This window comes from Enoplosus armatus, chromosome 5 (assembly GCF_043641665.1).
Source record: "Enoplosus armatus isolate fEnoArm2 chromosome 5, fEnoArm2.hap1, whole genome shotgun sequence".
Taxonomy (NCBI): Eukaryota; Metazoa; Chordata; class Actinopteri; order Centrarchiformes; family Enoplosidae; genus Enoplosus; species Enoplosus armatus.
In genome coordinates, this window is record NC_092184.1 from 17,227,274 (window position 1) to 17,239,087 (window position 11,814).

Here is an 11,814-nt window from a genome sequence, read left to right on the forward strand (position 1 = left end):
AGGGAGAGAGGGAGAGAGGAAGGGAGGGATGCAGGGATGCAAGGAGAGAGGAGGGGGCCACCGATAACGTACAGCGGAGAGGCTTTAATAAAAACCAAATGATCATAACAACATGTAGATCAATATGTTTCGGACTTATATAATAAGAAAAACAGTAAATGCGTGACGGAATGGCTTTAGTTTCTGCTGTTCAGTTTGACCGATATAATGGAGCATTTCATTTTAAGCGTTAGTGCAAATCGACTATTACAGGCTGGTCTACTGATATAAATGATGTAGATGAAGGAATGCAGTCTAATTGATAGGTTGTTGTATAATGACATCGTTAGTTCTTTGTTCTTTGTGTGTGTGTGTGTGTGCGCGCGCACTTTATTGATTGAGTCCGTGGTTTTCGTATTGGTGAGAAATGACCTCATATCAGTATGTTGTTACGTGTATTATTATTGTTATTACCAGGAGTAACACACGCTACTAGTGTATTTCTACAAAAGCCGGCTTTTATGTATATTTGTAATCAACATTTCCAGGCAGGAAAGTGTGTTATTTGGTCAGCACTGTGGTGGTGAAACGGTACTGCAGCATAGTTGGAAATTCACGTTCAATAATTCAGATTCAGTGGCTTTTGCTTCATACATAAGCACAACCACAAATTTTGCTTCACAGCAAGGCAGCGCCATCTAGTGGTAATGAATTGCATTGCGCCATAGTGCCTCAATTTTCTAAACACAAAGGTTTGTTTTGCACTTGTATTGTATATATAATGTATATAATGTATATAATAAATACAGTGTTTGTTTGAATGCAATTTATTTATTATGTTTAAATACACCTTACGTCTAAGTAACACGTGAATTACCACTAATAATAAAGAAAACAATTGAGTTATTCGTTTTTTAAAGCAAGTATCATGTCCTGTGGCATGATTACAGCATTTAGCTTAATGTATTTCAGGTATCAATACAGGTGCAATTGGTAGAAATAAGTAAATAAATAAAACAACGACTAAGCTATCTGCAGAGCAAATACCAACACAAACAGCAAAAACCCAGCGACAAAGGATTTACAAGTAACCAGCCTATTCAGGATTCTGTGAACCCGCATTAATATCTATCTGCAGCTGATTACTGCTAAACCACAAACCCCAGACTACTTCACTGGACCGTAGCCACGAGTTAAGCGCCATTAAGAGAGAACTACAGCTCCCAGCAGTCATTGCGCTTCCCTCTACCGAAAACAAAGAGCACTTTGCACGTACACAACTCGAGGAGTTTTATAAACGCCACACACATCTCATTACTATTAATAAAACAAAAAGAAAATCAGCAAAGATGATATTAGCGACGAGTATAACCGCCAAAAAAAAAAGAAGCTAACCGAGTCCTCGCGTGATTTCACGCTCCCGGAAGTCAGAGTGGCATGAGAAAGAGAGCTGTCCGAGGTGCTGACACTGTGACTACTGCTTGTCCTGCTTCAGACTTCTTATCTGCATATTTCACGTGTATTCCTATTACATGTATATGTTTGACTTTTAACAGCGATACATTATCTAAGGTAAGTGTGCAATATCTTTATTTTAAGCTGAATAATTGTGTGACAATTCTGAATGTGCTCGACACAAACCAAGCTCTTCCCTTCAACTGTTCTCAGTAGTATTGTGCTTGGATGGTAGCGTGGGACTGTCTGTTACAGATATGCTAAAGTGAAGGAGATTATTTTATGCTTTTCCTTTTCTTATCTCTGCTCACCTCTCTCCATGTCTCTCGCACACTGACACACACCCATTCACATAATATATGAGAACCTTTTTTTTTTTTAAAACCCTAATCCATAATATTGTCAGAATTTGGGAAGATGGATGAATCTCAAGAGTCGACCTCCTGTATCACCAACGCCCACAACTCCCGCAGCAGCAGCCCTCCCAGCAGAAAACCTGGCAGTGATCCACAATCCAACGGGGTCCCAGAGTGCAGGACCCTGCTGCGGATGTCTGAGTCACATGGACTCCAGCTGCTGGGCGTGCTCAGATCATTCAGGGAGCGAGGCTTCATGTTTGACTTCACCATTAGGGTCCAGGAACACAGTTTTCCCTGTCATCGCTGTGTCCTTGCAGCATGCAGTGATTTCTTCAGGTATTCTATCTATCTATCTATCTATCTATCTATCTATCTATCTATCTATCATCTTAATTAATCTGTAGATATCATATGTAACTGCTCTGTGTTTAGAGCCATGTTTGAAGTGGATATGCGAGAGCGTGGTGATGGTTCAGTGACTCTGGGTAACCAGTGTCCGGTAGCGGTGGGTTCTTTCCTGGACTTTGCCTATTCTGGAGAGACACTCATCACCGACGGCAACGTGGACATGCTGTTTCAGCTTGCCTCTTTTCTGCAGGTAGAAATATAATCATTGTGTCTTTTTCTTAAACATACAGTACATCATACATTGTTTTTGGCAATTTTGTGCCATAACCGGCGCATTCTCGCATGGACATTTTGACAAGTCGCAGTAGGAAAGGCACAGGTAAGAAAATGAATGGTGGCTGAATTTAATTTAGCTGCTTTATTTTCAGGGTCCTGGTATTGTGCACGCTGACTCACTGTCACACTGTCACACTGTCATGTCTTACTGGGACATTTGAATAGAACAAACCCCTTGTTAATGCCATTAATAACACCTGTGCTTTTCTTACAATGACAAATCAAAATGTCTACCACACACGTATGGTAAACCCACAGAGGTGTCTTCACTTATTTGGACTAATTAGACCTCCTCCCAGGACTGTGTATGCATGTACAGACAGTGATTCATTAGCATTCCTAGCAACATTGGCCAACTTGCAACTTAATTATTCTTATTGGTACATGAACTTTGGTGACCTCATGTAATTCCCAGCATAGCTCCACCCAACTTCAACCCAAGTGGAGGTCTAATCAAGTGAGTGAAAACACCCGTGTGTGTGTGTGTGTGTGTACATAATTAGAGTAGTAAGTAGAGTAAAATAATTTAAGAAATAGCAGTTATCAAAGACATAGCTGCTTAGTAAGATTTTGGTTTCTAAGTTGCAGTTTTTATAATATGTACTGTATATGTTTTTCACAGTATATTGCATTTTCACATAGGTGTTTTCCATATTGTTCTCATCGTTGTTGTGTCCTCAGGTGTCAGTCCTGTCCCGAGCGTGCAGCACCTTCCTGATAGGAACCATGGATCTTTGCAACTGTCTGTCCCTCTTCTCCCTTGCTGAGGCCTATGGCTCAGCCCCCCTCCTCCAAAGTGCCCATGAGTTTGTGGTTCAGAACTTCTCTGACCTTTCCAAAACACAGGACTTTCTGGATATGCAGGTGCTGCTTAAGAACAGACTAGATAAGGAAGTTATTTTATCAGAGAAACTGCCCATGCAGACAGACTTAATTAATTATATATTATGTAAGCAACGTATGGATTTTACATTCATCATTATATAAACCTCAATCACTTTAACCTGTTTTTGTTCATTCTCAGTAATTAACATGACAGCTCCAAATCATATTCCATAGCCAGTAAACTAACTTATTATCTAGCGTTTGGTGATTGATAACATAATGTGTCCATGTTAAAGAAGAAGGTTGAGAAAAATGACACCATCCCTTTTAAATGGCCTCTGTAAAAGATGTAGCAACAACATTTGTAACATTTCCAACAACATTTCAATATGTTTCAGCTGTCTTAGCCTCTCTTGAATCTTCCACATGCTGAGGAAAAAAAGGTTATGATTTAGATGTAAGACATATGAGTATTATTAATAATAATAACATACAGTATATTTATAATAATAAGCAAAATGTTTTAAAATGAATACTTTCATCAAGTTCATGGATAAAAATGGGGCCTATTTTATGCCTGGCTTAACCCAAAGAAATGTTGATATAACATAACATTGTTCCCATAATTAAAAAATCCTAAAGTCTGGCCCTGGAGGTCTAGGGTGGCACCTGTCTTCCAAAAGGCTTCTGTTGTGTAAAATTAGTAATAGTAGTGTAAAAAAGTGATTTTGATTTGACAAGTGACCCTATTATCATTCTGCTCACATTAAAAAGCCTGACTGAACTGTTAGAAGGACTCAGCATTTGCTTTTTCAAAATTTTCTCCAAGGTGAATGTGTTGGAAGCATGCCTGAGGTCAGAAGTTCTAAATGTGCCCAGCGAGGAGGCCGTGGTGAAGTCACTCCTTAGATGGATACATCATGATCTCCCGGGAAGAACAAAACTGTTGCCGAGCTTGTTGTCTCTAACTAGACTCCACCATCTACCTGCACCTGCACTAAAGGTATAAACACACTGCATTTGCTGGATTTTGGATTTTATGCAATTTGTGGTCTTCCGATTGTCTCACCCCTACCTTCTCTGTCAGACTCTGCGTGATTCGGACTCCCTCCTGTGGGATAGTGAGTCCTGCGTCGCCCTGCTCTCAGAGGCTCAGAGCAGACAGGATCAGTACAGTGGGCTGCTCACTGACGCCCGGGCGGCCACCACGCAGAGCTACATCTACATCCACAAGACGGAGGAGAACGGAGAGATCCGCCACACCTTCTGCTACTGTCTGGAAACAGACAAGTGGAAAGAGCTGGGGCACGGAGAGGGGAAAGCCACAATGCCGGACCCACCGGGATCCTGCATCACCAGCTATGCTGAGAAGGTACGTTTTTGGGATTGAACCGAGTCCTTCTGCTGTTTTGAGAAGTGGTTCCCAACCTTTTTTGCTTGTGACCCTTTTACATTAAGCAATGTCAACTTGTCACCTCTTATTACAAGTTAAGGCCTTGGTGTTGGCGTAGGTTGTGAGCTGTTTAATCAATGAGTAAGTTTTCCTTTCCAGATTGTTTCATTTGAAAGCTTTTTAGAGGCCTTAAGATGTAATAGCATCCATTATTTCACAAGAAAAACTTCCTTTTTACCTCTGAGATTTATCTTGGGACCCCTTGAGGCACCCAGACCTCCAGGTTAGGAATCACTGGTTTAGAGAACAGGGGTTAAAGGAGAAGCAACACCTGAAAAGTAAAGGAATGTACATGTCGGGCAAAATCAGGGAACAAACAAATGAGGCCTGGGCCTATTTACAGTGTTTTGGAAGGAATCATATAAGTATATATGTTTTTTAACATGCTCTCAGTTGTAGCCTGAAACAGTTCACCACCTTCTTGTCTTTCCACTGGATCTAAGATGTTTGTGACAGGCGGTTGCCGGGGCAACTGTTGCCGGGCAATACGTCTCCATGTGGCCGAGCCGTTCCACGATGCCACGGACGAGGTTTGGTGTTTCTGTCCCGTGACCCTAACCTGCACTCCCGCACCAGCCATGCTGAAGCCCAGAACCACGCACACAGCTGTAACCTGCCTGGACCGAGTGTACGTCATCGGAGGACGGACCAAGGGATCCAGAGGGGGAGCTCCCAGTCTGCTGGAGGTAACATCATCTCTAGATCATTAACTTAGGGAGTGTAGATTTTTTTAATGTGCAGTACAAATTCTGTTTCTGTTTTTCTTCTGTATTCTAGGTGGAGTATTATAACCCTCGGACCCAGACCTGGTGCTCAGTCAGCCCCTTGCCCACTGCCATCTTCTACCCTGAGGCCAGTGCTTGTGGCAGTGTCATCTATACTCTGGGATCAGAGGTGGAGATCACAGACTCCTTTAACCCCTCACTGGACTGCTTCTACTGCTACGACGCCCAGAAGGACCAGTGGAGCCGCCTGGTGGCAGAGTTTGGCCAGTTCTTCCACGCTACACTGGTCAAGGCGGTGTCAATTAATAATACACTGCACCTCTGTGACCTGTCCACTTATAAGGCGAGCCAAAAGATGAATGAATGAGTTGTCAGTCATTGCATTGCAGTGTTAAAGCATTCAAAAAAGGCTTATGTAGGTTTCCAAGTAGTTAAATTCAAAGTGTGCCTTTTTTTCCCAACCAGGTCTACAGTTTTTGTCCAGAGACCTGTGTGTGGAAGGGTGAAGGGTCATTTGAGTGTGCTGGGTTCAATGCTGGAGCAGTGGGTACGAGAGACAGAATCTACATCCTGGGTGGAGACTATTCACCTGACGAGATCACTGATGAAGTTCAGGTAGGAGAACCTTTTTATCCATAAAAGATGCCCTACTTTACCTTTTGATGTCTAAGATGGTGTTCTAACTTGTGGTTTATTGAGTTAAATGTGGAAACAGGTTTAATACATGTTATATTGTTAACATTGTATGTATCACCATTACAGTAAAGAATCTAATAAGGATGAGGAAGCTTGTATATTACACGTCAGTTTACTCAAGACCACACCACAACAGTATGTGATTAAAGGTTTAATGATATATACCTGGAGAAGGGAGAGATTGGAGATGTATGCACAGGGTTGAATGAGAGAGTGGATAAAAGGAGGAATGGGAGGATAAATGGGTGTGAACATGAATGTGAGAAGGCAAGAAGTTTCAAAGAGGTGTTTCTCCTCAGCCTCGTATAGTTTTGGTTTGTACTACCTGTCTGTCTTCTTGTGGCCTGTGCAGGTGTACCACAGTGGGAGGAGTCAATGGGAGGAAGTGGCTCCGATGCCGAGAGCGCTCACCGAGTTCCACTGCCAGCTCATCAGCTTCAACAGATACAGAGACCCATGGGGTGACACCGCCTGATACACAGCAGACACTCATGAACACATGTGAGTGGATATACATGTGCGTTACATGTGTCACTGTTGTAAGCAAGTACCCATGAGTCTCCTCTGTGCATGACGGACAGCTGACTGAGCTAACACCTCAAGAGAGAATGACGATCTCCAACTAACGCCACCATCTCGCACAGATCACCGTAACACGAGAGCACCTGAGCCAAATGATTAATTTATTTTTTTATTTAAAGATTCGATCCTTACCTTTGCTTGTGTGAAGCACCTGCTGTCATAGGATCTTTGTTGTGTCAATCAAAATGTGGTGCCTCCCATGGAGGAACCCTATTGAGCAGAGGACTATTTTAGAAATCCTATTTTAGTACCTGAATATCTTTTCTGGTTTAGCATGTTTTAAAAGGAGAATTCACCCAAAGAAGAACTCACGGTATTATAATTAATTCATCAGCTCTCATACAGCTTGAATATAGAAAACTTTGTTATGGAACACCCATTTATAACCTTCAGGAAGAATTCAGTCTCATCTTCCTGCATTTGGAGATTTTGCAGTCTGAACGGATAAAACTATTTTAATCTGGCAACATTACACACAACACCTCATAAGTCACAAGGGACTACTTCAAAACTCATGAGATGCATGAATCGTGGACAGTTTGAAAGCCCTTTCAACTACATATGCTTTATTTGATAGTGAAGATTAATAAAGACAAATTATTTTGTAATATTTTATTAAAATATAAGGGTCTATCATATAATGTCATTGGGGCTTTTCCATATTATTTTCCTGATTTTCCTTTCTTTGTTCTTTTTTTCTAGCTGATGGAGACCTGCTTATATATATAACACTATTTAAAACATAACTAAAATATTCATGCACATTCATGGCAATACTGTGTAAATTGTCTGGGTGGATTCTCACTTTTAACTTGCCTTTATTCTGCTTCAGACTATCATGTATCCTGATGCATGCCGTGTTTCTCCTCTCATGATATATACAGCAATTCTACACGCGACCAATATAGATCATCCTCGGTAACTGCTTGTTTGATGGAAATGTGCAACTTTACCTGTCTATCACAGAGAAACACTCTGCAGCTTCAAAGGATGCAATGACTTAAAGTTTCAGAAACCAGGAGGAAGAAGAGTGTGGACTTCATGGTGTAAATCATGAATGTGTTATATAAGGTTGTGTAATGAAACAGAAAAAAAGAATTCAACAAATGAAAGACTGTTTAGTGGCAAGAAGTGAACATAAACATAATGCTTCATTATTTGTGTTGATGTCTTCTTCTATGAGTAAACACAGTATCATTTGGCATTTTGCATTTGGCACATTCATCACTTAACTTGTAAAAACAGAACAATAGACACAACGGCATGGTTCAATGTATCAAAGGTCACATGAATGACACAGTGACCTGGGCGACTGTATATACTACTGCTTATGGTGACATTACAGTGCCACTTTAAATGTTTCCACAGTGAAAAAGTACAGCCTCAAACCCCTGTTAATTAATTTTTATTCACCTTCCCATCTCTTCTGTGAGTTCCTCTTTGGCTCTTGCCAGAAATTCAGGGCCACATTCAAAAAAACATCTTAGAATACCAATATGCATCCAAGACTAGTTTGTCATTGACAATCTGCTCGTGTCTGTAGCAATCACATGTGTTTTTTTTTACCTCATTGACCTGTGACCATAGACTAAAAGAATGAAAAGATGTAAACACTGTGCCTGAACAAGAATCAATCAGCAGCAAAGTCCTACAGTAACCATGCTGGCTTCCCTCCACACATATCTCTCCGCCTCCTCTGCCTCTCGTTCATCTCCTCTCCTTGTTGCTCCACGGTTCAGTCCTGGTAACTTTTCACCAGCAGCCACATCAGCAGCACAGTGATTAAGACGATCGTGAAGTTGAGGAACAGCTCCTGCACCGAGCGGTCCATGGTGGTATCTGAGACGGGACGGAGAGCAGGAAAGGAGGAGGAGGAGGGAGGGAAGCAATGGGTGCTGTCGCAGAGGAAAGAAGAAGATAAAGAGGAAGGATGTAGATGTGTTGGATGTTTTTTAAAGGGGTGTGGCTCCTTTTTGGACTGGTGTCGTCTACCTGAGAGCAATGAAAGATATGAATTAAGATAGAAACACAAATATGACCCAGGCAAATAAGACGGTATTTAAAAATATAAGTGTGTGTGTGTGTGTGTCTCTCAGTGGCACATGTGCTGTGTTTCAGTGTGTGTGTATGTCGCCTATGTTATCATAGATTAAAGGGATCAGTCACTTCTCAGGCTGAGCAGTGTTACCATCCCTCAACAGGGAGAGGCGCCACAATATCCCTTCATATACACACATAGGACATGACAAACACACCCACAAAGCACACATCATAATACATGAATACACACATGATCAGGTTAGAAAGAACTGTGGAAAATATATGTTTGTACTATTTTAGACACATTGAACAAGTCCCTTTACACCCATTGATTTTTCTTTTATTTCTTAGATGTCACTTGCAGAATTTTAGCCTACTTTATTCTCCAAACAATGACAACACAAAATCAGATGTAGTCAGTGAGCTGTTACCTTTCCTCTTTTGGCGGTGATCTCACTATGAACACGAGGAGGAGAAAGCAGATGTTCTTAGTGTTCCAGCGTCTTTATCTTGACCCCTGACAGCGTGTCCTCTCGCAGGAAACTTCTCTGGAGTAACACCTCTTCTTTGTAGCAGCTGATCTTCTTGTCGTGGTCCAGCTTTCTGCGGTCGCCAGGGGCAGGGCCCGCTCCTAAAGTAGCCATCCTCAGCGGCCCGCCCATGTTTCACATACACACAGACTGATGTCACACGCCAACTAAACAACCAATAGAGTGTGTTATTTTCCACAATCTCGTCCACTGGAGTGTTTCCCTTCTGTAACCATACAGAGTCTCTCTCTCTCTCACACACACACACACAACAGAGGAGGGACTCTGGGTTATTTATAAAACATTATTGCAAATACAAGGTGGATTACAGTTGTTCCAAACACAATACTCACTCAATCCTCTGATGGATATAGGAAACTGTAACAGTATCACACAGTGTCTGGGTAGGAACTATGCACAGGGGAAAATAAGAATAACAGAGCAACCTCTCCAAAATGCAACATATAAAGCCACAATTCATCATGCTGACAGGAAATGTGACCTCTTCCAAATGTTATTTCGGTACTTGTGTCACAATACACACAGTCCTACTGGGCAAAAAGTCACCAATATACTGTAAAAGCACCATTAGAAAATTATGTTTTGCCAAACCCCTAAAAACCCCTGACAAATCAAACTTGTACCAATCAATCACCAATCAATCTGCACACTTCAAGAATTAATCATATATATTATATATGCTTGCCCGCTTTATTGCAGAGAGTTAGATGAAAAGATCATTACTCTCACGTCTGTACAGTAACTGTGAAGCAGCTGATTAGCTTAGCTTAGCATAAAGACTGGAAACGGGGAAACAGCTAGCCTGGCTCTATCCAAAAGTAGCTAAATCCACCTACTAGCGCCTCGTTTTTTTTATCTGTACAAAAACCAAAGTGTAAATATGACACTTTTTTTGGGAGGTTATGTACCGGACTATTTCTTGGACTGTAGTGGTGACTTTCTTGTCTTGTCGTCACCCTGAGTTTGCCAGACAATCAGTGGAGACTCTTAAAAGTCACTGCTCCCAGCCTAAAAATAGTCCTGCACATAACCCACCTGCAAAAGCACAAGTTGTCGTTTTTACACTTTACATGGTTTTTGTACTGTCGCCACCACAGGTTGTCGTTCATAATTTGTAAATTTGTAACTCAGAGCTCAGAGCACAGTTGTCAACACAAACAGAAGACCTGAGTGGGGCTGGCACAACAGCTCAGTCGATTGGGCAACACTGTGGTGAACGAGTCGGGCAGGACACTAGCCGAGCCAGTAAGTAACCAGGCCATTCTGGTGGCCTGTTAGTAGCTGGTGCAGTCACAAGGCTCAGTGAAAATTTAAAACAAACAGTTTTACCAGTACTACCTGTGCCGTGACAGTAAAGATTAAACAAACAAGATATGATCTGTTAATTAGTGAGCTTTAGAAGTGCAGGTGGGCGAATCTTTGGACCAAGGCAGGCTAGCTGTTTCCCCCTGCTTCTAGTCTTTATGCTAAGCTAAGCTAACTGGCTGCTGGCTGTAGCTTCATATTTACTGTACAGTCATGAGAGTGGTATCCATCCTCTCATCTAATTCTCCACCAGAAAGCGAACAAGCGCATTTGTCAAAACCTTTAATACGTGTTAATTCTAAAGTGGTGTTTTTTTGTGGTTGGGTAAACCCATTGTATTTTTACGTTCCTCCTCCTCTCTGCTATGCTGGCGCTAAGAGAAGGATTTTGACAGCTCACCACAGCGAACCTCTCAGCTCATCCAACACTTGACAGCTGCTTACAACGGTGTTATCTCTGAACTAATGTTAAACCCCCTTGACACACACCTTCTCCCGTACCCACTGAGGGGTCACAGCAGGACAAAGTGTGTATGAGCACGGCTCCCTTGAACCTTTCCATCACAGGATTCCAAGGTCATTCCCAGAGGATTTAACAGATCAAAACGGCTGCCATTTTAGCACCCTGCTGCTCTGCCAGCGTCAGACCAATAGCTATTTGACCCAGGGATTCCCATTGTCACGGAGATCCAGCGCTGGGGTGATTGAATAAAGCAGGGCGAGGTGTGCAGGCATGTCGCTGTGCGGGGTGGACCACAGCCCACTCTGACAGCTGTGTGTGTGTGTGTGTGTGTGTGTGTGTGTGTGTTTAAGATTGAAAAGTTCTGGCAGGGTTACCCTCTAAATCAGTGGAGAGACAGAGGGGTGTCAACAAGGCCTCAGAGACACCATTCCACACATTCTGGGACACTGTGTGTGTGTGTGTGTGTGTGTTTGAGCGTATATGTGCACGCAATAAGACTATACTGTTTATCATCAAGTGAAAGCTAGTTTGGTGACAGATTTCCAGCTGTGAGTATGATGGCAAAAATTTAAAAAACAGTGGACAAATCAAATCATATTATGAATAATATCCCCCTACAACAACTTTACAACGATATGTTTACAACCAACACACTCTTGGAAAAGCCTACAGTGGTGCTGTTACATCATAGTCACAAA

The 11,814-nt window shown here is 42.0% G+C and overlaps 2 protein-coding genes across 2 annotated transcripts in view; one reads left to right on the forward strand and one right to left on the reverse strand.

The window, feature by feature from the left end:
- Nucleotides 1–6,651, forward strand: part of kbtbd3 (kelch repeat and BTB (POZ) domain containing 3) — a 7,146-nt gene extending 495 nt beyond the window's left edge. The window contains exons 2-10 of the mRNA XM_070905876.1: nt 1,841–2,129; nt 2,226–2,391; nt 3,159–3,341; nt 4,132–4,305; nt 4,390–4,674; nt 5,199–5,441; nt 5,533–5,823; nt 5,946–6,095; nt 6,529–6,651. Of these exons, the coding sequence (XP_070761977.1) occupies nt 1,841–2,129; nt 2,226–2,391; nt 3,159–3,341; nt 4,132–4,305; nt 4,390–4,674; nt 5,199–5,441; nt 5,533–5,823; nt 5,946–6,095; nt 6,529–6,651 (1,904 nt within the window). The remainder of the gene's footprint in view (nt 1–1,840; nt 2,130–2,225; nt 2,392–3,158; nt 3,342–4,131; nt 4,306–4,389; nt 4,675–5,198; nt 5,442–5,532; nt 5,824–5,945; nt 6,096–6,528) is intronic.
- A 1,281-nt stretch (nt 6,652–7,932) lies between these two features.
- LOC139285774 (sarcolipin) lies at nt 7,933–9,338 on the reverse strand. Its single transcript, XM_070906421.1, has 2 exons — nt 9,230–9,338; nt 7,933–8,750 (listed from the first exon to the last, which is right to left on the reverse strand). Exon 2 carries the CDS (start codon nt 8,587–8,589, stop codon nt 8,494–8,496), a length of 96 nt encoding a protein of 31 aa, XP_070762522.1. The 5' UTR covers nt 8,590–8,750; nt 9,230–9,338; the 3' UTR covers nt 7,933–8,493.
- Nucleotides 9,339–11,814: the final 2,476 nt, after the last annotated feature.

Excerpts from the sequence above, each read along its gene's own strand:
- LOC139285774 (XM_070906421.1), bottom strand. The coding sequence starts at position 8,589 with ATGGACCGCTCGGTGCAGGAGCTGTTCCTCAACTTCACGATCGTCTTA.